Below are 22,927 nucleotides of genomic sequence, written 5' to 3'. Positions count from 1 at the left end.
TGTCAAGAGTCTGTGTTTAGGTGAATTCCCTCTGGGCACATTCTGTGCTTTTCCTGGCTAAGAGATCTCACTGAGCTCTTAGCAAGTAGTTCTGTGCGTTCCAGAACCCGCAAAGATAAGAAGAGCTTCTGTTCCCACCAACAAGACATAGCTAGTGTTGACATCTTTAAGTGGAGGCTGTGTCTGCTGTTCAGGGAGCAGCAGAATTGAGCAATAGCAGATTTCTTCAGGGTCCGTAGACTGGACATGGCTTTTCTGCATAGATCTAGGGTGTTATTTGTGTTGTTCAGCCTCTTCTGCACTGGGCATCTCTCCCTTGCTGTCTGACTCAATTGCATGGTTTTATCTTTCTCTGATTGTTTCAGACTCTGCAGACTGAGGTGAGAGGCGCTGTTGGAGATGAATGTGTTTTCCCAGCTGTCTGTTTTGACAACTAGACACACAACAAAGCTGCAGTTAGCTGTAGCAGAAATTAATTCCATGGCCTGCACTGTGTCCACAGGAATGCGGGGACCACAGGGCAGCCCATCAGGCCGTTGGCGTGACCCCTGCTTCCTCCTTCTCTTTGCAGGCTACGAAGAGACCCTGATGCGCCTCGCTGCCATTCTGGCCAAGCATTTTGCTGACTCGAGGATCGTGGGCACGGGTAAAGCTGCACTCCTCTGCTTTGGGGTGATGGTGTTGCAGGTCTGGCCAGTCCCACTGCCAGTGGCTCACCAGACTTCTGCTGGGATCTGTCTGCTGAATCTGTTGAGTGCTTTATGCTTCCATATACAAAGAGAGGCTGGTCACTGCCCTTGTCTGGTGTGTCTTGCTTATTCCAGGGTTAGGTACATGACCTAGGATACCCTTTTGAGACCAGAACTCATGTCTCAGCTACTTCTGTGTCCGATCTGGGGTTATTCCTTAGCTGTCTGAGCATAAGCATGCTCTCACATCAGCTAGGACAGTGTGCCTCCCAAAGTGAGGGTCAGTCCCTCCCAGCCTCTGGTGTTGAGATGTTCCCTGGTTTGCTGCATGTCCTTGGGTGCCTGCCCTAATCCCTTCTCATTCCTCCTCAGACATCCGGGACTCCCTGATGCAGGCGTTGGCCAGCTACGTCTGCTACCCTCACTCGCTGCGTGCTGTAGAGAGGATCCCAGAAGAGCAGTAAGTGCTGCCCTGCCTGTTCCCGGGGAGCTGTGGCAGGGCTGGGGTGGTGACAGGGCTGGGTAGGGGAGCACGTGGGCTGCCAAGCACCACTGAGGGTTCAGGAGCTGCAGCAGGGTGCTGGAGTTGATTTGGGAGCCTTCTATCACCCTTATACCTGTGGCTTTGTTCTGCCCCAGCTCCATGGGTCCAACTGTGTGTCATATTTAATCCCCTGTCCTCAAACCCTTTGGGCTGATCTGTGTCCTTGCCTGGCAGGCGGATCTCCATGATGAAGAACCTCCTGGCTCCTTATGAGCAGCGACCCTGGGCACAGACCAACTGGATTCTCGTCAGGCTGTGGCGGGTGAGCAACCTGCATCCCTGCCCCTCTCAATGGCTGGGGCTGGTTGGACATTGAGTATTTCACTTTCCAGTAGCAGCAAAACCCAACTGTTTTTCAGCCTCTAAGATCTTTCCTTATCTCTTTTACCAGGGCTGTGGCTTTGGGTACAGATACACACGGCTCCCACACCTGCTGAAAACCAAGCCTGAGGATGCCAGCCTCCCCAGCCTGCAGAGTGAGTGGGGCAGGGGATGGGCACTCGGGATTATGATGGGTGGTGAGGGAGGACCAGCCTCTTCCCTAGCAGCTGTCCCTACTATGGGTGAGGCCAGCTGGTGAAATGGCTGCTGAAGTAGGGGGATCTTGGCCAAATATCCAGGCCTGATCTTTGCAGCCAGCATTACCTTTCCTGTACATCCTCAGGCTCTCTGCATCAGCTGGTGACTCTTTTGCATGCTGGAGTGGTGGGTTAGATCCATCACAAGGAGGGATTCTGCCCTTCAAGGGAGAGGAGAGGTGTGCCAGAGCTTTATCCCAAACTGAAAGCCTGGGAGAAGGCTCTCTGATGTCTGCAGCAAGAAGCTGCTGTGGGGAAGAGTTGGCAAGTGTGCCAAGCAGTAGGTACCCTGTGAGAGGGAGTGGGTGCCCAGGGAGGCAGGACACTGGACAAGTTGGCAAGGAGGGAGTGTTTTAACCAGGCATCTCTCTCAGAGCCTGTCCTGTGTTTGGCACTACAGTTTGATTCTCAGCACTGTCACTGAACCCAGGGGCTCCTTGGCTCTACTGTGGCTGAGAAGGACATGGGGAGGAGAAAGTACCTTTCTTGAGCTGAAGAACATGTCCCCAGCTTCACCTTTGCAGGATCTGGGCCTGCCTGGACACATTCCTGACCCCGCCATCTGCTGCGGAGAAAGCTTTGTGCCAGACCTTGCTCCTGGAGAGGGGATGGGGGACAGAGGGTGCTGCAGCCTGACATGGGCAGGTGGCATGTGGAGATGCACACTAAGCCCCGTCTGGTGGGGAGAGCTGCCTGTCTCTGTTTTAACGGCACTCTTGTTCTCTTTCTCTCTCCTGCCTGTGGGTGCCCAGGAGATCTCTCTGTTGCTAGTTTCCAGAGTAAGTTTGTTTTGTGACCCTCTTTTGTCTGGTGAAGTAGCTTTAGAGAGCTCCCTCCTTCCCCTCTTCTGTCTAGAGAGACTTTTCTTTGGGGGCAAAGGGCTTCACACAATGGTTGTTTTTCTTAGTTACGTCCCTGGGCAATGCCAGGCAGGCTGGTACCCACATGGCAGTCTCTGAGGCTGCATCATGGACCTGCTCTTTCAGCTGTTTTATCAGTGTTACCTCTGGGGTCAGAGCCCTGCCTCAGGCTGTGCCAGCCTTGGGTTCCTCTCATCCTTGGAGGGCAATGGGGAAGGCTTGGGACACATGACTGTCCCCTCGCCCTCCTACTACACAAGCCAGCCCTGGAGTGGCTGCCACCAGTCCTGTGGGGTGGTGACCAAGCTGCCTCCATCCTAGGAACTCTGGGACAGGAGCAGAGTCGCTCAGCTTTCAAGGCCTCTCCCCATCCATCTTCAGGTGGCTCCACACAGTCTGAGCCTGGAGTGGGCTGGGCTGGCTACTGGGGACTTCCTCCTGGGATTGCTATTTTGAGGCGCAACCAAATCAATAATGAATGCTGATTTAATTGAATAGGAACAGGGGACTCAGAGGTGTCCTTGAGATGCTGCCCAGGGAAGGAGGAGGAGACGACCCCCCCCCACCTTCCCACCAATCAGTCTTCTTCACCTTGTTGGAATTTGAGCATTGGCAGGGACAATGGGACAAACTGCTGACCTGAAGGAAATCTCTGTTTGTCTGGCTCTGCTTCTGCAGGCCCGTCTGAATAGAGCTTGGGCAAATGCCTCTTGTCTGGTGCTCCAGCCTTATCCTGCTTTGAGGATGCTTCCTTGGAGGACTGCACAGGTGGGGAAGGTGTGCTGGCACTGCCCCGCAATATCCATGAAACACAAAGCACAGACCACCTCGTCTCCTACGCTGCCTTTTGCCTGTGCTCACTGATGGTGAGCAACGAGATGGCTGCCTGGCTTAGCCCAGGGAGGGGGAGAGGCTCAGAAAGGCTGTGTGTGTTCCTGCTTGCTTCTGAAGTTGTTCCTTAGCCCTGCTGGCACAGGACAGCTCTCATGCAGGCAGGGCTCTGCCTCCATTTTGGCTCCTGAGAGCAGACGGGGGCTCTGCTCAGAGGTGGGGGCAGTTCTGGTCGGTGGCTGCTGTAGGAACTTGTTTTGCTTTCATCATGGCTTGTAGGCAAGGCCAGATGCTGTTACAGCACGCACACGGTGAGCAGCAGCGGTGGCACTGTGCCAGGCCCAGCCTGTCTTGCTTTTACCGAGCTACAGGGTGGTTTCAGATTGCAGCACAGGGCTCCTCTGCCCCAGGCCTTCTGCCCACGCATCCATCAAGCGTTGGAGGGTAGGTAGGTGGGACCATGAGATCATCTAGCTGAGCTGTTATGCAATGTGGGTGAGAGAATTCACCCACATCCCTTTCCTAAGTCCAGCAAATTGCCTAAACTAAAGAGTCTTTCAGGAAGAAATCCCATCTAGATTTGACAACAGCAAAAGCATCAGCTGGCGTCAGTTGAACTGTCCAAGCTCTTCTTGTGGTTCTTCATCCTCAGAAATACATCCATCACTTTTTCTTGATGGAGATGTACCTAACCTCATCTTCTGTCTTCCACTGCTGCTGCTCTGCCTTTCTCTGCTGGGTTAAACTCTGTGCATTACAACATTTTATTCTTCAAAAGTTCTTGTGTACCAGAGTAAACTCACTTCTTGGTCCTTTTTAATGATGAAAAGAAAGTGCAGCCTCTGTGTCTTATTCAGGAAGGGGGTTTGCTTTTTTGTGAGTCCCAGTGTTCACCCTTCCCATGTTTTTAGCAGCCTGGGGGTGCCAGTGTCATGCTGGCTGGAACACCTCCCTGGTCTGCTGGTTACAGAGCCAAAACTTGCATTAGCCTGTGTGCTAGCACTTTGCTTCAGAGGCATGCGAGAGTCCCAGGTGTGCACTGGGGTGTCCTGATGCCTTGCACTCGACCTTATTGATATCCCTTGAATGCAGCTTGCTTTCCTTCTGCCTCACCCTGCAACGTTCCCTTTGGTCCTCTCTAAACACATCTTTGACCAGGAGCAGTTTACTGGTGACGTGAATCACTGCATCCCCAGCCCCATCCCAACAGCCACAGCCACTGAGCAACAGCTGTTCCACATCTACATCTAGATCCTTTCAAAAACTTCACATTAGCATTGGGTGGGACTGCTTTACTTCTTAATCTAGTCTATTTGGGGCTTTCCTCGTCTGTGCTCTCAGCTCTACTCTAAATGCTGCAGCACCCAGAGAACCCCCTTGGGCTGCTGACCAAGAAGTCTCACAAGTAGCCCTGTTATAAATCTTCCTGGGTCATTAGCAAATTATAAAGTACATAATTATCTTCCTGTGATGAAAGTATATGACCCTGCTTCTTTACAATTATCTAGTAGGAGCACTTATAGAAGGCTTCCACTTTGTCTGCTTTATTAATTTTTAACTCTCTATTAATGAGCCTCTGCTACTGTTAGACTTTCTCCCATTACTACTTCTTTTAATAATTCTGCTAGAATTTTTTTTCCTATAGTTGAAGAAACTTTGCATATACCATGGTTAATCACGGATGTTTCTTTTATGTCTTCTCCTTCTATTACCCCCTTTCTCCTTGTTTCATCAGCTGGTTATATTTATGTTCACTTTACCTTTTACATTTTAACTTATGTCTTTGCTTCATCCTGGTCTCACTGAACCTTTTAACCCAAGCACTTGTTGTAGCACTGGGGCTTTCTGTCTGCCTAATAATATTCTTAGAGAACTCGGTGTTTTTATTCACTATTTCTCCCTCACCTAGATTTTTTTTTTCCCTCTGACTATTTTGCTTATATTTTTGTGGGGAAGTTTCTGTTGTGGAAAGATCAGATATATCTATAACCGCTTGGGGCCATGCTCTGTTGCCCACATTAAATGTATTGAGGTCATAATTTCTGGCCTTGGAAAACCACTGATTTCTGTTCCAATGACTGATCTTTATCTGCCATAATGAAGGCTAAGCCAAGACTGAGTGGCTTTTGTATTGGGGAGTTACAGGTTCTGGAAATACTAATGGCATACTATTGCCAGGATCAAGAAAGTGATCACATCAGTGAGTATGTACAGACTCACTATGAAGTGATGTTCCTGTCTGAAATGGCACACGTAAGGGCTGTGTCCTTACCCAGGAGGGCAGTGGTAACTGAGACGTGAAGGGGGTAGGTGGAAATGCCTCAGCAAAGATGACTATCTTGCAAATGAAGATAAACACAGCACCAGGGCTAGGTTTCTGCATGCCACGAATGATTGCCCCATGGAGAACCTCATCTGGGAACATCATACAGATGAAGCTGCTCTTGCTGTATTCCAGGGCTAGTTCCTTATGTTGCTTTCAAAGAACAGCAGTGATTGCAACGTCTTTAGATTCAGAATCCTCTTGGGATCAACAAAAGGCTGAGGAACTCCAGCTTTTGTTTCTTGGTGTTAGCTTAAAACCGTAAAAAAACCCTACATATCTGTCAAGAAGTTTGACCAGTGGCACCACTTTTCAATGCTGTTACAAACTGGCACAGTCTTTGCCAGCAGCAGGGAAAGCATTTAAGAGCATAGAACTGGAGGTTTGGAGCAATTCACATCACTTATTGGAAGAAGACCATGAGGAAATAGTCATTGGCTAAAAATCAGGCTAAAGCAAGTTATTACAAGCATAAGAGCATCCTTCAAAAAGCCAAATCTGCCTTCAAATGAGGTAAACTTTGGCTGGGAGATTCATGTTGAGATCTGTCCTGACTTGAAATGTTGGTAAAAGAGGCTTTGGCAATGGACCAACAGCACAACCCTCAGAGCTCATCTGTGAAGAGTGGTGGGTGAGCCTTGCCTAGAACTGCTTCAGCACTCGAACACTGGAGGGAAAAGAGAACACAAAAGCTCAGACCTGAAAAAGGACCTTCTAATTCTCTGACTGGGAGAGAAAAAGTAGATGAATTCAGTGTTGCCAGATGTAGATTGGTGAACAGAAGGGAAAATGAGATTAAAAATCAGTGGGCTGTGAGCTGAGCATAACCCTTAGAGACAGGATTGCAGGATAGGCTCCCTCGAATCTGTCTATGTACCCTCCTGAGAAAAGAGCCACATTATTTCAGGTGTGACCTCCTGTTTTGCCAATTATTAGGCCTAGCATAAAGGACACAGCCAGCATAAAGATGAACCAATAACCAAATTGTATTTGGTACAAAAGGGTCAGTACCTGGGTGAGCACTGGGTGTACAAATGAATCAGTCAGATTATACACAATTGACATCAATCCCACTGACCCCAACAACGACACCACACAACCAACAATGGGTGGAATAAATGGTGAAATGCAGTTTCCCATAGAAGGGATGGGAGACAACTGAGTCAACAAGCCAAACACATCAGACCAAGGAAGCGGCACACAGAATCTCTACACAGCCCACATTTCCAAAGGCCAGACCTGACTGGAGCCCAGTCCCAGGGAGGCGGGAGGTCCTTCCCCAACAGGGAACTCTGCACAGGGCACCCACCTCACAGACAGACACTGCCCCTCCTGCAATGGTCCCAGCTTTTATCCCTCAGTGGGACACCTGACCTTTGTTACTGACTGCGGGACCCCTGGGGCTCCTTTACCCAATGGCTCTGTCTGCCAGGCCGGCCCATCCTGGAGGGAAGCCTAAAGGTAAACTCACCCCCCTTTGGGAAGGGCTGTGGGAATCACCCACATGTCAACCTTAATTTGGGGCTTGGGGTTGAAACCCCAGCATTTCACTCCCCCGGGCCAAGCAAACGGGTGACACCTCCCCTTGATCTGCACCTACCTCTTTGTTGTAGTGAGAGCCCTCATCTGTCCCCTGTTCAAGCTGTAATCCTACAACACCCATTCGTGGGATGGTGCTCAGACCGTTATTTCCCAGCCAGGACTGATATTTGTGATCATTCTTCTACAGGTGCAGAAGTTTATTCTTGTTGAATATGATTTTTTCCCCAATCCTCAAGTTTCTCAGGGTGCCTCTGGCACATTAGACAAAGCCCCTTGTTTAGTGTCATCTGCAAATTTGGTAGGGGTGTGCTGTGCCCCATTGTCCATCACTGACAGACAAGACAACGAGATGGGCTCCAGTGTTGACTCCTGGGCATCTCTGCTTGTGCCTTGCATCCAGCATGTTCCTGAGGATTTTGAACTATAATTCTTGCAAAAGGGTGATCCGAGAACTGTCATCCTATTGTAATCTTGTGGAAAATATTAGCTTGATGCCAATATCAGCTTGATGCCCGCTCAAAGGAACAAATTACACAGCAGCAATTATGAGGAAAGGAAAACAAACCAAAGCCACAGTATGCCTTTGTGCTAATCTGCCACGTGCTTGTGGTTTGGATGCTGCATGTGCTTCTGATTCCACCAAAGAAAATCTGGGAGAACCAACAAGGCTCAGGGAGGGATGGCAAAGGGGAGAAAGATGTGACAGTTTCTGTATGGGAAGCTGTACAGGCTGAAGCTGTTCCTGTTCAAAAGACTATCATAAAGGTGTGAAATCATGGCTATCTGGAGGAATTGACTGGAGAGCAGCATCTAGCTGTTTCTCCCAACAGAAGGAGGGGATTGAAGAGAATAAATCTTATCAAATAAAGCAAGAACAAGCCAAGCTCAAATCCGAATTCCTCCTGCCTCATACAATTGAACTGTGAAATGTTGTTCCAGGACACATTCAGTGCTAAAGGGTTACACGGTTTCAGGGGACACTGGGCAAGAAATCTACTGAGGACCGCTAAAGACATAAAAAGGACGTGTGGCTTGGGCAGTCCCTAAGCACGTGTGGCCAAGGGCTGGGAAAGTGCTTTCAGGTGGGAGTAGGACATCAAAGATGTTTGTTGTGATGAAAACTCTCCCAAAGATGTGTTTTTAGGCAGGATCAAAGCCAGGGCAATGGCCTGCCTGGAGTGATTATGCACTGTGAGATGTCAGCACTTGTCCTCCATAACAACAGAAGCTCATTGCACTTGCTAGTGGGTATTTACAGAATAATTTATCCTGTTCCCATTTGAGCTGACAGTCTCCTGCCATCCCTCTCTGGCTTTGCTAGCAATGTGCCTGTAGTTATGCCTTGTTTCTCAATCCCTAGGGATGTGATGGAGGTCACCCTGTGTTTTCTTTGCCCATGCTGGCCTTTTGAGCAGGCTGTGACCCCAAAGACCTTCTGGAGTCACAGCATGGCTTGTTCCTTCTGGGTGCTGCAGTGCTGGTGGTACCAGAGTTTCCACCTGCTCTTATTAAGTAATAGCTTCTAGTAGAGGGAAAAGTAGTTACACTGGGTTTTTTCTCCTATATTTGGTAAATCTGCTCAAGTGTCTTTCTCCAAGCCCTGAATTTTAGCCTGTGGTTTGAACTCTAGTACCCTTCCCTTGTAGTGTTGAATGGTTTTGTGAGCCTTTAGCTGACAGTGGGTCCTTCTGCTGGTGAGCAGCATCCATCCTATTAGTGCCCCTTCCTTCCCCTGCCCATCCATGGGGAACAGTGCCCCACACAGCCCTGACTGCGTTTCCCAGTAGCTGGGTCTGACCCCATCTGTGCTCTTGATAGTGAAGAAGCTCAGAGGTGAGATGCCACATACCACAGGGCTGTGTCTGTGCTCAGGCTGAACCTAGCCAGGGAGGCTCTGCCTGAGCCTGCTGAGGGCAGAGCAAGCCCTAGCTCTGTGCAGAAACCTCTCAGAAGTGGGATTTGTGAGGTACCTTCCTTCCCAGACACAGGCAGACAGGCACGGCCGTGTGAGGCCAGGGGTGGTCATGCTGGCTCTGGGCAGCTGCTGCCACACTGGTATCAGGAGCAATTAATGCTGAGCTGACCGTGGGCCTCCGCAGAGCTGAGTGGAAGGGCTGCTGAGCTGCAGGGCAGTGTTCCTCTGCATGTGGGCTCTTCCCTGGTTAATTCAGGCTGGCATTGCAAAAAAGTGCTTGGAGGTGTGAGAGGCGAGATCGCTGCTTAGAATAGTCCTTGTACCCCGGCTCCCAGTGCCCTGCCATCTCTGCTTACTGTAAAACACAAGCCAGCATTTACCAAGCCCAGGACCGGGCTTCCCACCTGCTCTTGCCCCGTACCCACGGCCGCTCTGGGACCAGGCTGCTGAAGCTGTCGCTGTCTGGTTTCAGAGCCATGTCCCTCCACCTTGCTGCAGCAGCACATGGCAGACCTGCTCCGCAGCGACCGCGACCTGGCCCCCAGCTTCCTCAACAGCGTCCTCAACCAGCTGAACTGGGCTTTCTCCGAGTTCATCGGCATGATTCAAGAGGTGAGTGTGCTGCCCAGGGCTGCAGTGTCCAGCACTCAGTGGGTGCCCATGTCCTACAGGCAGCAAGGTCCAAGACACAACTCTTGGGGTTGAGCTGGGCTGGGGGTCATGGCCCTCCTTTTGGGAAGAGGCACCTTGTTAAGCTGTCTCCATTGCTTGGCAGATCCAGCAGGCAGCGGAGCGCTTGGAGAGGAATTTTGTGGACAGCCGCCAGCTGAAAGTGTGTGCCACCTGCTTCGACCTGTCGGTGAGCTTGCTCAGGGTGCTGGAAATGACTGTCACGCTGGCACCGGAGATCTTTCTGGACTGGAATCGCCCATCATCAGAGCTGTTGCTTCGGAGGCTTGCCCAGGTATCATCCTTTAGCAGGGTATGAAGAAGCATCCTCTGAAGGGGCATGGGGGCCCCTCTGCCCTCTCTTCAGATGTGCTGTGAAGTAGCTCCTGCTGCAAGTGCTGTAGTACTTAAAACTGCTACAGCAAACTCAGCTGCTACAGAACAGGTGGTGCTCCCTAAAATCTACTGCTCCCCTCCTTTGCAACTAGTCTGGCCACAGCTGGTCTCTACCTTTACCGGGAGGGAGGATGACAGCTACTTAAATCTTTCTTCAGAGGGGCTATGGCCAGTTTCTGCCACAGAAAATGCTGAATTCTCCTGTGACAAGCAATGCCATGAAATCTGAACAGGAGGTGTGGTACATCTGAGCAAAGAGCTTTGGAGAGTATAGCAGGCTTCAGAGGAAACATGCCCCTTGGGCAGGCATCTTGGTCCTTTATCCCTCAGTCCTAGAATATGGTACCAAACGCTTCCCTGCTGGGGTGACTGGAACAGCCCTATTCCAACACACAGCACCCTTAGGCTCCAGTAAATTAGTTTCTGCTCTGAAGTATGAGCAACCCTGGGTATCTCTGAGGACAGGCTGCACTTGTACGAGCCAGCCTGGGGGGAAGCAGTCATATATCTCTTACCTGTACTGCAAGGGTGTTGATCCAAGGGTTGAGGCTCACGGCTCTGAGCAGATGAGTTAAAGCATACTGGGGTCTGGTACAGCAATTGTGAAGGAAGTGCTCAGCCTGGGATCCTGGGGTTTCTGTAGGGATCACCGTGTGAGGAGGAAAGTGAGGGGCCCTTAGCAGGTGGTTTTGGCAAGCTGGGGAATAGGCAGCAGAGAGCTGCATGCTGTAGCATCCCCCTCGCGTTCTGGTGCTGCTACGAAGCCATGTCCCACTGCTGAACGTGCCCACAGAAGGGAGCAGTGTTCTGCTGTTCGTGCATGAGGGCGACAGAAGAGAGATGCTGCATCTGAGAGACGGTGCTCAGCTTGCAGCAGTGGTGTCAAGCCTGGAGTGGTCCCTGCTCATTCCACTGGGGGTTTGGGTTAGAGCTAATGGTGGCTAATTAAGTGTCTTCACAGTTGATTCCTTCTGTGCTGGTCATAGGCAGAAATCTCTGCCTGTGGCGATGTTCTGTCAAGCAGAGCAGCAGATTGCTCTCTGCGCTCATCCCGTGCTTCAGGGCTGGTAGGTCTGTCTTGCTGCCAGCTCACTCTTCACAGGCTGTGGCTGTCCTAGGGACTGTAGATTCTGCTTGCCAAGAGCTTTTATCCACAGAAGTAGCTTGGCTTCTGTAGGTGGGATTTGGATTTAGATGGAAGATGCTGAGATTCAGGTGTCTTGGCCTCAGACTGACTCTTCCCTGGGAGGTTTGGGTCTGGTACAACCACTGTGGTGTGGTCCCACCTCCTTATGTGCCAAGGCCAAGTTAGGTCTGTGCTGTGAGCCTTCCTCTGTGCATCCACCAGCTCCCAGGCACTGAGCCCAAGCTGTAAGGACATGCTGCCCCAAAGCATGCTCTTTGGATGCTCCTCACAGCAAGGCCCATCCAGAAAATACAGACCCTCTCTGCTTTTCCCTACACAGCTCTTGAACCAGGTGCTGAACCGTGTGACAGCTGAAAGAAACTTGTTTGACAGGGTGGTCAACCTCCGTCTGCCAGGTGAGTCCCTCCATTAACTCTGTCCTGCTGCCTTGAAAACCTGCTGGAGGCCTGCCCTTGGGAAGCGAGGGGTGGCTTGTGCTGAAGGTTGGCACAAGAATGGATAGGATCAGATCTCGTGGCTGGGAAGCCTGTCTTGTCCTGCAGACTGCCACAGAAGTGCTGTCTTCAGAAGACATGTAAATCCTCCAGACGGACGTGAGCATTAGTGCTCTCCCTAGGCCCTTAGCTTCTCTCTGCCCAGCAGCTCTGCTTCCCTCCAGGATCTGTCCTCACAAGGCAGCTGATGCACAGACTTGGCTGTCCATGGTTTTAGTGGCAGCTGTGCTGTGCCTGGGCAGGGAGGTGCCTTGCTGGACACTGCTCTGATGCAGGTTAGGTGGGAGCTGTTTGAAAGCTCAAAGCCTCAGACAGATTGCAGTTTAGGTGTCAGGCTTAGTTGCTGTGCTCTGCATCGAGTAAAGGTGCACTGACTTGCTGGGGGAAGCCATTCTCAGCAACATCAGCCCTCTTCCTCATGGAGGTGACTGTGGGCAGCTGAGTGGGCCTGTTAGCAGAGACTAGCTCCAGGTGCTGTGTTACAGGCATCCTGTATTTCCCGTACAGCAGCTGGATTTTCCTGCCTGCTAAGGAGGGGACAGACCACCTACTCCTCTTGAGGTCTGGAAGAGCCAGGGGTGCTCCATCGTGAGAGCAGTGCCTGTGTCTGGGGTTTGCATTAGTGGGGAAGACTCCTCTGTCCTTTATGAAACCCATGGCTCCACTGGAGAGCCCAAGTCACAGTTTCTACCTCCTGGACTGCTCCACCACCAAGTTTGGAAGCAGAGGTACAGCCCTGCTCTGCCTGTCATGCGATGGCAGCAGCTCTATCTTTCTCTTTTGCCTCTGCAGGGCTGGAGAGTGTGGACCACTACCCAATCCTTGTGGCCGTGACAGGGATACTGGTCCGGCTGCTTGTGGACACTGATGTTCAGGGGTGAGTGACTTTTGACTTCCAAAGCATGGAGTCACTATGTGTGGCATGGCTTCAGGCGCTGCAGTAGTCAGTGCCGTGGGGTGTTGCAGGAGTGATGTGGGTGTGTGGGGACCAAAGGGCAACGAGGCAGATGTGCATGGAGCAGGCAGAAGCCAAAGAGTTGCACCCCCCTGCAACAGCTGCATCCCAGTGCTATTGCTGGGTGCAAAACTCCTTCCTGTGGTGCAGGAAAGCCCTCGTGAGTGGCAGCTATGAGGTGCTGTTCTGACAGCACATGTGCACCCTCCTCCTTGGGATGGGTCTGGCAGGACAGCTGCAGTTGGAGGTTGTGAGCGCCGCATGTAAAAGCTGTGCTGATGTGGTGACGCAGGCAAAGTGCTGCAACACAGCAGTGGGTGGAAGGGAGTTGGTTCATTAAAGCTTCTTCGCTCTGGACCCATCTCAGAAAGGCATCAAAATGTGTGCAGAGCGCTCTGGCTGCCCAGACCTGTGATGCAAGGTGATGCTGATTTTCTGATGAAGCAAATCTTGTATTTATGGTCACCAGCTATTCAGAGAGACAGCACTGAGGGAGTGATGTGGCTGGACAAAGACACAGCTGACCTCGTGGTTTATATGTGTCTGTGCCTGCTTGTGCAGAGTTCTGTAAATAGGCTTATTCTGATACCCTCTGCAGCCTTGCCTCTGCTCTCTCCCAGTGTCATTTATGGGTGTCTTGCCTGGCCACTGTGCCCTGTAGGGTGCTGCACATTCTGCTTGTTTTCACATTTGGAGAATATGATAGTGTCTGGCTTTGCAGAGCGCAGAGCCCCATCTGGCCGAGCAGCTCAGCCCCGCAGCCAGTCTTTCAGTTGCTTCTTTCAAGGACTCAAAGATGTACACAAATATATCTAATTATATCCTGCCTCCTGTGACTGCTGTACCAGTCTCACAGCCCCAAGTGTGACAGTGCCAAGAGCATAGCACAAGGTCATTGATCAGTGGCTGTTCTGGACTGTGAACAGGGGTGGATTTTGCTCACCCCCAGAATCCTGCTCTGTGGAAAGGGTAAGCATTGTGGATTTGACACGACAACTAGAACCTTCTTCCTGGAGGGAAGTGGGGAGCTAATAAAGCAGTTCCCTGCATGCCAGGCAGGATGAGAAGTCCTTTCCTGGCTCCCTGTCCCTTGAATATCTGTCCCAGGCCAGGTCATTTGTAGAGTCAAAGAGAGGGAGGGATAAAGCTCTTTCTCTGGCCCTTAGTTTAGCAAACTACAAAGAGCACTAGGAAGATGGTAGTATGATGACAATCACATCCTTCCTAGCCTTCAAGGAGTCCTGATGAGACAAAAAGCTTCCCGACTGTGTCTCCTTTGCCTGAAAAGCCAGTTGTGCTTTGGGTTAGTGAAGCCCAGGCAGGTGGTATCAGAGGAGCTGTACGTTGCTAAGTGTCACCGTCCCCCGTCTGCCAGCAGCATCCGCCACGCCACGGGCAGTGGTGGGCTGCGCCGTCACAAACCAGAGGTGCTGTATCCTGTGCTGTGAGGCTGGAGAGTGGCAAGTCTCTAACTGGTCTTCAAGGGCTTTGTAGTCACCTCCTTGGGCAGTGGAAAGTACAAATAAATACAAAATGGGGAACGCTGCGACAAAAGTATCATGTCCTTATGGTGGACCTAGCTGAGCAGGAGAAGTACAAGGTGGAACAGGGAAAGACATCTATAAAATGCTTTTATGTGATTTTGCAAAGACCTGCACTAAATCTGAGGTTTGATACGTCACTGATCTATAAAAGGCAAGCAAGCGTTGCAGGGGAGTCATTGAGGTCAATCGAGACAAAAGAACTGAGGCTGGTGGCTTGGAGACCCTCTACCTCTACCCAAGCAGAGGGGGTGGGCAGGCTGATGGTAGAGGTCAGCGTGGCCACAGGCAGAGTACCTTGCTTGGGAGGGAAAACTGAGCCACCCACCTTCTTTGCAGCACTCTGAATGGAGGACTGGGGTGTGAGTGTTGTACTCTGCTTACAGAGTGGTTCTGCTTCATGCAGGTGTGTTGAAAAATAGCAATCAGAGACAGGATGGAGAAAAACAGTAGGTATGAGAGGAAATGCAGAGGCTTTTCTGCTGCCTTTGCATTTGTTGAGGGTTCAGTCCTGGTTTGATCCTGTGTGCAAGTCTCTTGGCACCATCGCCACGGGGTGCTGAAGACTGGGAGGTGCAGCTGGGGTGAGCAGAGCACCACAGGGATGTCCTCCCCACAGTTGCCCAAAAAACAGGGAGATGGTACAGGTCAACAATGTCTGGCCCAGAGCAGGGCAATGGGAAGCGTCTGTCTCCAGGCACATGCGTAAGAAGATGGTCTGTGGAATGGAAAAGGGGAATTTAAACCTTCCTCAGGTCTGTACACTCCCATGGGAGATGATTGGCATGGGTTGTGTTGTTGCAAGGGGTAACTGAAGAGATCTAAAGGATTCTGTAAAGGATCCCATCGTGGTTAAAGTAACCAGGCTCTCCAGAGCAGACCATCTATATGAACTCAAGAGGAGACAGCTTTTCTTTTTCCTTTTTTTCCTTCCTCTCAGTGCAGCGAGCAGCATAACAGTACGGGCTTTTTTCCTTTCCTCAGAAGCACTCTGCCTGGGCATGCTGGAAGCAGGTGGAAGTGTCTTCCAGGTCCCATTTGGTAACTCTGAGATTGTCAGAAATCATTAACAGAGAGAGATTATCCAACCCACATTTGCACATAGGAATTTCTCTGTGGGAATTACCTGGGACACTAGCTGTTACCCTGACTGGTTCCCCATGAGGAGGCTGTGCCCCAGAGGATGAGGACAGGGGACAGGACCTCAAGTGACTTCCTTGGCTTGGCTGTGGTTTTTCTGGTTGCCTCTAACCCAGCAAGCTGATGCTGTGCCAGGCACTTCCTTTGAAAGTGCTGCAAGCTTTGCCCTGAGACAGAGGGTACAGGTTCATCTGGGAGTGGAGCAGTGATATCCCATTTATGGGGCCAAAATATTCCAGTGGGGAAGGGTGGGAGTAAGGAGAGCCAGGGCCCTGCCGACTCATCCAGCCGCATATCAGGATGCAGTCAGATGCTTCAGCTGCTCCTTCCCCAGCATGGGATGCTCAGCCAGGCATCAAGTCAAACAGAGCCATTAAGTACAAGAAAAGGGAACATTGCCCAGGCAGGGATGTGATGAGACCGTTGATACATCATACACCTTAGTCCCTGGATAGAGCAGGGGACTCTGTTCTTCTCTGTTTTTGAGAGAAGAAATGCATTTCCTCGTCAAGTCCAGCAGGACGGGCAGTGCTGCTCATGGTGAACCAAAGCTTCAGTGCCCACCTCGTCTGGGCTTATTGACCTTTGCAGCATGGCCTGGGGATTTCATGGCTTGGCTCCCTCCCTGGGTGTAATGAACTTTGCAAACAGGGGCAGAGGAGAATTAGTTCAGGGCACAGATAGGGAGTTGCTAGCTCAAGCAAGAGACCCTCAGCAGAGAGTCTTCTAGGTCCCAGGCAGGAGCATGGCAGTTGCCCTGTTTCCCAGCAGAGCAGCTGCCTCTCCCTCAAGGACTTGCCAGGAGGGAGCCAAACCTCAGCAGCAGGCAAGAGCAGGACAGCCTGATGCTGGGGGCTGGGCTTTCTCACCAACAGGCAACAGCTGCTTGGTTTAAAACTATTTTGGCCTCTGCAGTGTTGTTGTGGGACTGCTGGGGCCTCTTAATGTGCTGCCCCCTCCCAGCCCTGGGGTCTGACAGCAGCTGGGCAGCACCTTTGTTGCATGGAGTCTCAGTGCCTTGCAGCGCCGAGGAGGCAGGGATGCCCATGTGCTGCCTGTTTGCCAGTCCCTAATGACTGAGCCTTGGTTTTACAGGGAGGAGAGGGAAGGCAGGATCTGCCAGGCTGAGCCAGGAATTGGGCTGAATCATTGGGTCTGCGCCAGAGGCCCTCAGCTGGTATCATCCCCCCGTTTGTCTGCTAAATAATTGAGTGTGTTTTCTATTAAGCCTCCTTTGGAGTGAGCTAATGGAGCGGCATTAGAGCTTGTGTAAGGATCCTGGTGAGAGTGAGCAGCAGGGGAAGGGGTGAGGCCCAAAGGTGAGGTTGTTGGTTCCCTGTGTGTGAGGACACATTGTAATTAGGACTGGGCATATAAATTGGAACAGGCTTTGTGGAAAATGAGTGGCCATCCCCAAGCAGAGATTAGCCATATTATGCTGGGGCTTGGCCACCACTCCGCTCCTCCAGTGCCTTCCCCAGCCCTGCCCGTGGCTGATGCTCTCAGTGTGAGTCTGGAGGGTTAGGGCACGTGCAAGGAGCCAGTGAACTTGTCTGCAGTGCAACCATACAAGAAAAGATCTAAGCAGTCTTCAAGGTGTATCTTGCAGGGACTTATGCCCAAAGGATAGAGAAGACAGAGGGAAGAGTACTGTGGTCACAGGAACATGGTGGTACCAGTTAGCAGAGCACAGAATGGGGATCCTGGGCCAGAAACAACCACGCTGTGCCAGTGGGATGCTGAGCACAAGCCAGCAGAACTGCCAGGAGGACTGGCACTGGGCTGACATGATATTGGGGTAATTCTGGCTGCATCTCTGCCCTGTTCTCCTTTGCACAGCACAGATGGGTGCAGAGGGGCAGACTGCCAGGAGGGAGGAGATGGAGAAGTTCCCTGGGCAGAAGTAACATGTTGATGAGCAGAAAGGTGAGGAGGCATGAGGCCAGGTGGAGGAGGCAGGCTAAACAGACACTGTTCAATTGCTAGATGGTTTTGGGATCACCTCCACTGGAAAAGTCACAGAATTTCCCGCTCTGCAGGTTCTTAAACTCAACCTGGCCACCCACCGGCATGCTCGAGCACTGCTGGGACCCTGGGGACTGGTCTGGTCCCTGCTGGACATGGTAGTTCTCTGCAGTCCTGTAGGACACTGTAATTACTTAATCACTTAAACACTAGTGCTCCTTCAGCACATATCGATGAGTGAGCTGTGGTGGAAGGAGGTGCAGGAGTAGAGATTTCACAGACCACTCAGTCTGAAGGAGTCCTTGCTGCTTTGCTCTAAAAGCTCAGAAAATGAGTGGTACTCAAGTCTTGCCGTGTGTAATGTATTAGAGTGAGTGTGAGCCAGAGCAGAGAGGAATGACTAGCTGAAATCTAGGTTTCACAGGTAAAAAAGGACTCTGGCCTTACTGATCTTACAGTTTTTACAAGCTGCTGGCTACAAATGCTATGTCCTGAGGAATAGGACTGCCAAGGCTGGGATCTCCTAGCTGTCAGGCACACGCTGGGAAGCAGGAGCAGGCATCGTGCTGGCCAGCACCAGGCTTTGCTGCGTCATGCTCTTTGGAAAACTGTGAGCATCATAAGGAAAGGATCCAGGTCCAAACATATACGTCGTGTGTCCAGCCCCAGCAGAGGGGAACAGGAAGGGACTGGCATGTGAAGTGCCAGGGAGACAGGAGTCAGCGTTATCCCCACGTAGGCAGGCACGGGTTCCTGCGTGCCGGGAGGCCGTGCTTTGTGCTGACCCATTGCACATTTGTGCAGGAGGCCGGTTTGGCAGCGAGCCGGGGCTGTAATGGTGCAGATGGCTGTTGAGAGAGGTCGATGTATTCCTTGGGGACCATCCATTACGTTCCCCACCTCCTGCCTGTCAGGAAGACTGTGCTCCTGCCTATGATTTTCCTTGCTGAGATGATTTGCCTATCAGGCTGCTTAACAAACTGTTTCAACAGTTCAAACTGCCTTGCTCCTTGGAGCAGCAGTGTGGTGCAGGGTCCTTTCCAAGCATCAGCAAGGTGTGGAACACAGCAGCAAGATTTTTCCTGGGTAAAGGCAGTGGGGAGCCCTTGGGAGCAGCACTGATAGAGACCTCAGATATGCTGTCCCTGGCATAGTAAGACAGCCTTCCTGCAAGGATAGAATTGCAGCCAGCCTAGAAGAGCTCTCCTGGGCTTCTCCAGGCTGGTGTGTCCCCTGAGAGGCCCTCGGGAGCTTTTCTTACACTCTAGTTGGCCTGAGCTTTCCCTGAGCTTCAGTCATTAGCCTCAGCTGAGGCTGCAGGCTTGCAGGAGCACTAATGCCTGGGAAGCTCATGTTGGCACCAGGGAGGGAGAAGGTTTGCGAGGAGACCCACAAGGATGCCGGCAGAAGAGCAGCGGGTGGGTAATGCCCACTCCGGGTGCTGGAGCCTGGAGCAGCACTTCACCTTTCCTTTTGGAGGAGGTTGCGGTGCTTAGATGTGACATGTGCTCTCCAGCATGGGCTCGGCACCACCTCAGCAGGCACAGGCAATGCTTGGGATGGTGCCTTCAGCAGGTTTGGACATGGGCCCACTCAGCTGGGTCTCTTCTCTTTCCCAGACTTTCCCAGGGCAAATTCAAACCATCCTTCCCATGGGGTCCTTGTCTGGGTGCAAAGCCAGGGGATGGCATCACCTCAGCTCCATCCTCAAGGGGCAGGGTGCCACTCACCTATCAGTGTGACATCGAAGCACCTCATCATACCCGGGCAGCACCTCAGCATGGCCGGCTCGGCATCCTGGGCTCATCAGGAGCGTTGTGCTAACGCGAGGTGACAGGGCCAGCAGCGGTGGGTGCGCGGGGAGCAAGGGTGCAGGCCAGCGGGCTGCAGAGCAGAGCTATTGCTCTGCATCCCGTTGCCTTCACCAGCCACTGATCAGCAGCTGCAGGGCACGTGGCAGGGGGGCACGTATCACATGAAGCCGTGCGCAAGGTTGGTGTTAGGAGGGGTGCTGGGAGGAGGCAATTGTCTCGGGATAGCAGGTCTCCCAAACACTCTCTCCCTTCTTGGATGGGGGGGGGGTTTCTAACAAGTGCTTTGGGCATGATTGACTTTTTGATGGGAAAAAAACTACTTGTTTCCCGGCTGAAAAAGTTGAAGGGCAGGTTCTAGCACTGTCCCAATGCCACAGGGCCCTTCCTTTCCCTCTGGTCACAGGGCTACCAGCAGCTCTTGGGGCCGTGGCAGGGCTGCAGATTGGGGAAGGTCTACAAAGGGTCCTAGTCACCGTTTGCAGTGCCTGGGTTGTGTCGGAGCTGTGCTCCTGCCGGCAGGCTGGCCCCAACATCCCCTGTGCTGCAGGTGACAGCCACATGCTCCTGCTCTGTCTGTGGACAGGACGATGGCTGGCAGATGGGGAAACACCCTTATCTCTCTGCGGGGTCAAGCAGGAGTTATGGGGGGGGGCAGAGCTGCTCCCCATGCCGGGGCAATGCAAGGCTGGGTGCTGGGGAGAGCAGTGCAGGCATCCGGGCAATGCAAGGCTGGGTGCTGGGGAGAGCAGTGCAGGCATCCAGTGAGGTGGGGGGCTCCGAGTGCAGGGGGCACCGGGGCTCAGCCAAAGACAGGGCCAGTCCAATCCCGGGCAGGTCTCCCCAGAGTGCCTCTGCCCTGCATCTAAAGCCTGCTCGTCCCTTTTGGGGTCTGGATGTGCCCTTGTGTCAGTTAGTGCTGCTCCCTCCCCAGCTCCCAGACCTGCCATCCTGGGGACAAGCCACTGGCTGCTCCTCTCACAGCAGCCCCAGGTCACCAGCTCTGTCTGGGCACATTTAACCCCCTTGTCGAGCCGCCCTAATGTGGCTTCATGGAAGGAGAGGCTGTGATCCTGATGGGAATTGCCTGGCTCCATGTGCTGGGCCAGTGGGAATTTGGGGCTCCCTCAGACTCCCACTGTTGCGCCCATGGTTTGCAGGGTGGCTGCATGCCACTGTCCCTGCAAGGGCAAAGAGACACTCAGCCCAGCGTGAGCTTAAAAAAATAGGCACTTTTATTCCAATATAACTAGAGAATTACAACCCAAGAGAGGAGAGGATTACTCACATTTATCGATAGGCTTATTAGATTACTGCCTAAATAGCTGTGCTTTAGCAGCGCATTTGTCTGCCTCAAGGAGAAGCAGCGAAGGAGGGTGGTGCATGCGAGACCTCATCGTCCTTGGTGGCACAGGGAGTTCTGAGCAATGCGGGCCGGGGTTCTGTATCGCGTCACCTAATCCTGCCTTAACTATTTACAGCTTCTCAGGAAGCAAAAGCTTATAACGTTTGCTTGGCTGCATGGCTGGGCAGGTGCTGAGCTCCATCCCTCCTGCGTGGCCATGTTTGGGGAGTGGGCACACACCCCCCAGTGATGGGGCTGTGCTCCCTGCAGCTCCCAACCAGGGCATGCTGATGGGGACTGGCACAGGCAGGGACAGGACGGTAGCACCACTATCCCTGGGGGCCCTGGTATGAGCAAGGACAGTGCCCCACTTGTCACAGGTATTCCTCGGCCTCGGTGTCTGTGGTGGTGGCACCAGGTCAGGTCTCGTGTGCCCAGGGATGTGGCAGACCTCCAGCCCCAGTGTCACTGTTAGGGAGTTTGGCTGCCCGCATGAAGTGGAGGTTTCTCAGGTGTGCTGGGTTCATCAGTGTTACCCCTGTGCTAACAAGGCCGTTGCCAGTGGCTTACGCAAGGAGCACTAATGTGCCCCAGGCCCAAAACCCACCAGGAGCTCATGGTTGAAGCAGTTGTGGGTGTTGCCAATCACCCTCATGGGTCGTGGTCAAGCCGGGAATTCAGGGTGCCCAATAATCCTGCTTCTAGCAATGATGGAGGAGAACAGCTCTGGGGAGGCCCCGGCTCTGCTGCCAGCTCTACCCTGCTACGACACGATGGGGGTGTCCGAAAAGACGGAGCTGATGGATTCCGAGTCTGACTTGAGCTGCAGGACCTTGGGGTGCTTGGGGTCGGGGAAATCCTCGCTGAGGGCCAGGTGGATCTTGCCATTCTGTGTCTCCCGGACAGGCTCGAGGAAGACCACGTGCTTGTTGGTGCTGACCTTGCGGTTTGGCCCATCGGTGGCAGGAGGGGTGGTGCTGAGGATGGAGGACTGGGCGCTGCACTCCTGCGGAGGGCTGAGAGGAGCTGGCTTCTTGCAGCAGCTCAGGCAGCGGCAGGGCGTGAGGTACAAGTACATGAGCACAAGCAGCAGGCTCACGATGCACCCCAGCAGGGTCGTGAGGCCGGTGCTGAAGGTCTCCCCCTCCGGCTTGGGGTAGTGGACCGTCACGTTGACTTCGCACAGCCTGCTGAAGTTGCGGGGGCTGTTGATGGCCAAGCCCACGTAGACCCCAGAGTGCCAGGGCTTGGCCGCTGCGATCCTCAGGCTGCCGTTGTGGTAGACCTCCAGGGAGTGGTTGCTGTTCCCCGGGTGTTTGATGGGCTCGTGGTGAGGGGAGATCCACATGTAGGTGGTGGCCCCGGGTGGCAGGCTGGTGTTGCAGGCGAGCAGGAGGGCCTGGCCCACCATCACAGGGAAGGGCACTGGGTGCACGTCTTCGGGGCCCGCCGAGCAGTTCTCAAACATGTGGCTGTATTTGAGGAACTTGATCAGGGACCGGGGCACATTGTCAGACACCTTGCAGGTGTGTTCCTCGAAGAAATCCTTCACGGAGTTGAAACCTCTCTGCTTCCAGCGCTGGAGCATCAGGTAGAGCGGGCAGCTGCACCTGACGGGGTTGTTGTGCAGGTACAAGCCGTTCCTGATGTTTTCAGGCAGAGCTGCCAGCTCCTCCACGGGGATGCTGCTCAGGCTGTTGGAGGAGAGGTCCAATATGCGGAGGCTGTAGTTTCCCAACCCCTGCACTGCGTGGAAGGGGAAGGTGGTCAGGTTGTTCCAGCTCAGGTAGACTTTCCGCAGGCCGCTCAGCTTGGCGAAGGCGTTTTCATCCACTCGCGTAATGCGGTTGTTGTAGAGCAGCAGCTCCTCCAAGCTCACCAGCGCGTCAAAGTAGTGAGTCTCGACAGCATGCAGGTGGTTGGAGGACATGTCGAGGTGCCGCAGGTAGGAGGCATTGTGGAAAGCCTGCGGAGAAATGTCCTTAATCTGGTTGTGGCTGATGTGGAGAGCCTCGAGGTGCGGGAGGGCAGCCAGCCAGTGGTCGCGGAGCTGCGTGAGGGCGTTGTGGCTGAGGTCCAGCGTGGTGGCGGTGGGCGGCAGCGCCCGGGGAACGCGCTGCAGCGTCTGCCGGCTGCAGCTCAGCAGGTCCGAGGTGCAGATGCAGGCGGCGGGGCAGCTGCG

General features: G+C 52.9%; 1 protein-coding gene across 3 annotated transcripts in view; it reads left to right on the top strand.

The window, feature by feature from the left end:
• RNF123 (ring finger protein 123) overlaps nucleotides 1–22,927 on the top strand; it is a 49,923-nt gene that overhangs the window by 23,923 nt on the left and 3,073 nt on the right. For 2 of the 3 annotated variants that reach the window (XM_026857393.1, XM_026857391.1), the window contains 9 exons: nucleotides 572–646; nucleotides 1,062–1,149; nucleotides 1,408–1,495; nucleotides 1,625–1,709; nucleotides 2,564–2,590; nucleotides 9,755–9,894; nucleotides 10,058–10,246; nucleotides 11,814–11,889; nucleotides 12,781–12,865. In XM_026857393.1, coding sequence (XP_026713194.1) covers nucleotides 572–646; nucleotides 1,062–1,149; nucleotides 1,408–1,495; nucleotides 1,625–1,709; nucleotides 2,564–2,590; nucleotides 9,755–9,894; nucleotides 10,058–10,246; nucleotides 11,814–11,889; nucleotides 12,781–12,865 — 853 coding nt within the window. The remainder of the gene's footprint in view (nucleotides 1–571; nucleotides 647–1,061; nucleotides 1,150–1,407; nucleotides 1,496–1,624; nucleotides 1,710–2,563; nucleotides 2,591–9,754; nucleotides 9,895–10,057; nucleotides 10,247–11,813; nucleotides 11,890–12,780; nucleotides 12,866–22,927) is intronic. The other variant, XM_026857394.1, reaches the window with a different exon arrangement.

The sequence above is a fragment of the Athene cunicularia genome (genome assembly GCF_003259725.1).
Source record: "Athene cunicularia isolate RWA chromosome 12 unlocalized genomic scaffold, athCun1 chr12_part1, whole genome shotgun sequence".
In the NCBI taxonomy this organism is placed as follows: Eukaryota; Metazoa; Chordata; class Aves; order Strigiformes; family Strigidae; genus Athene; species Athene cunicularia.
The sequence above is the reverse complement of the archived record's forward strand: the minus strand, read 5'-3'. Positions and strand labels throughout refer to the sequence as shown.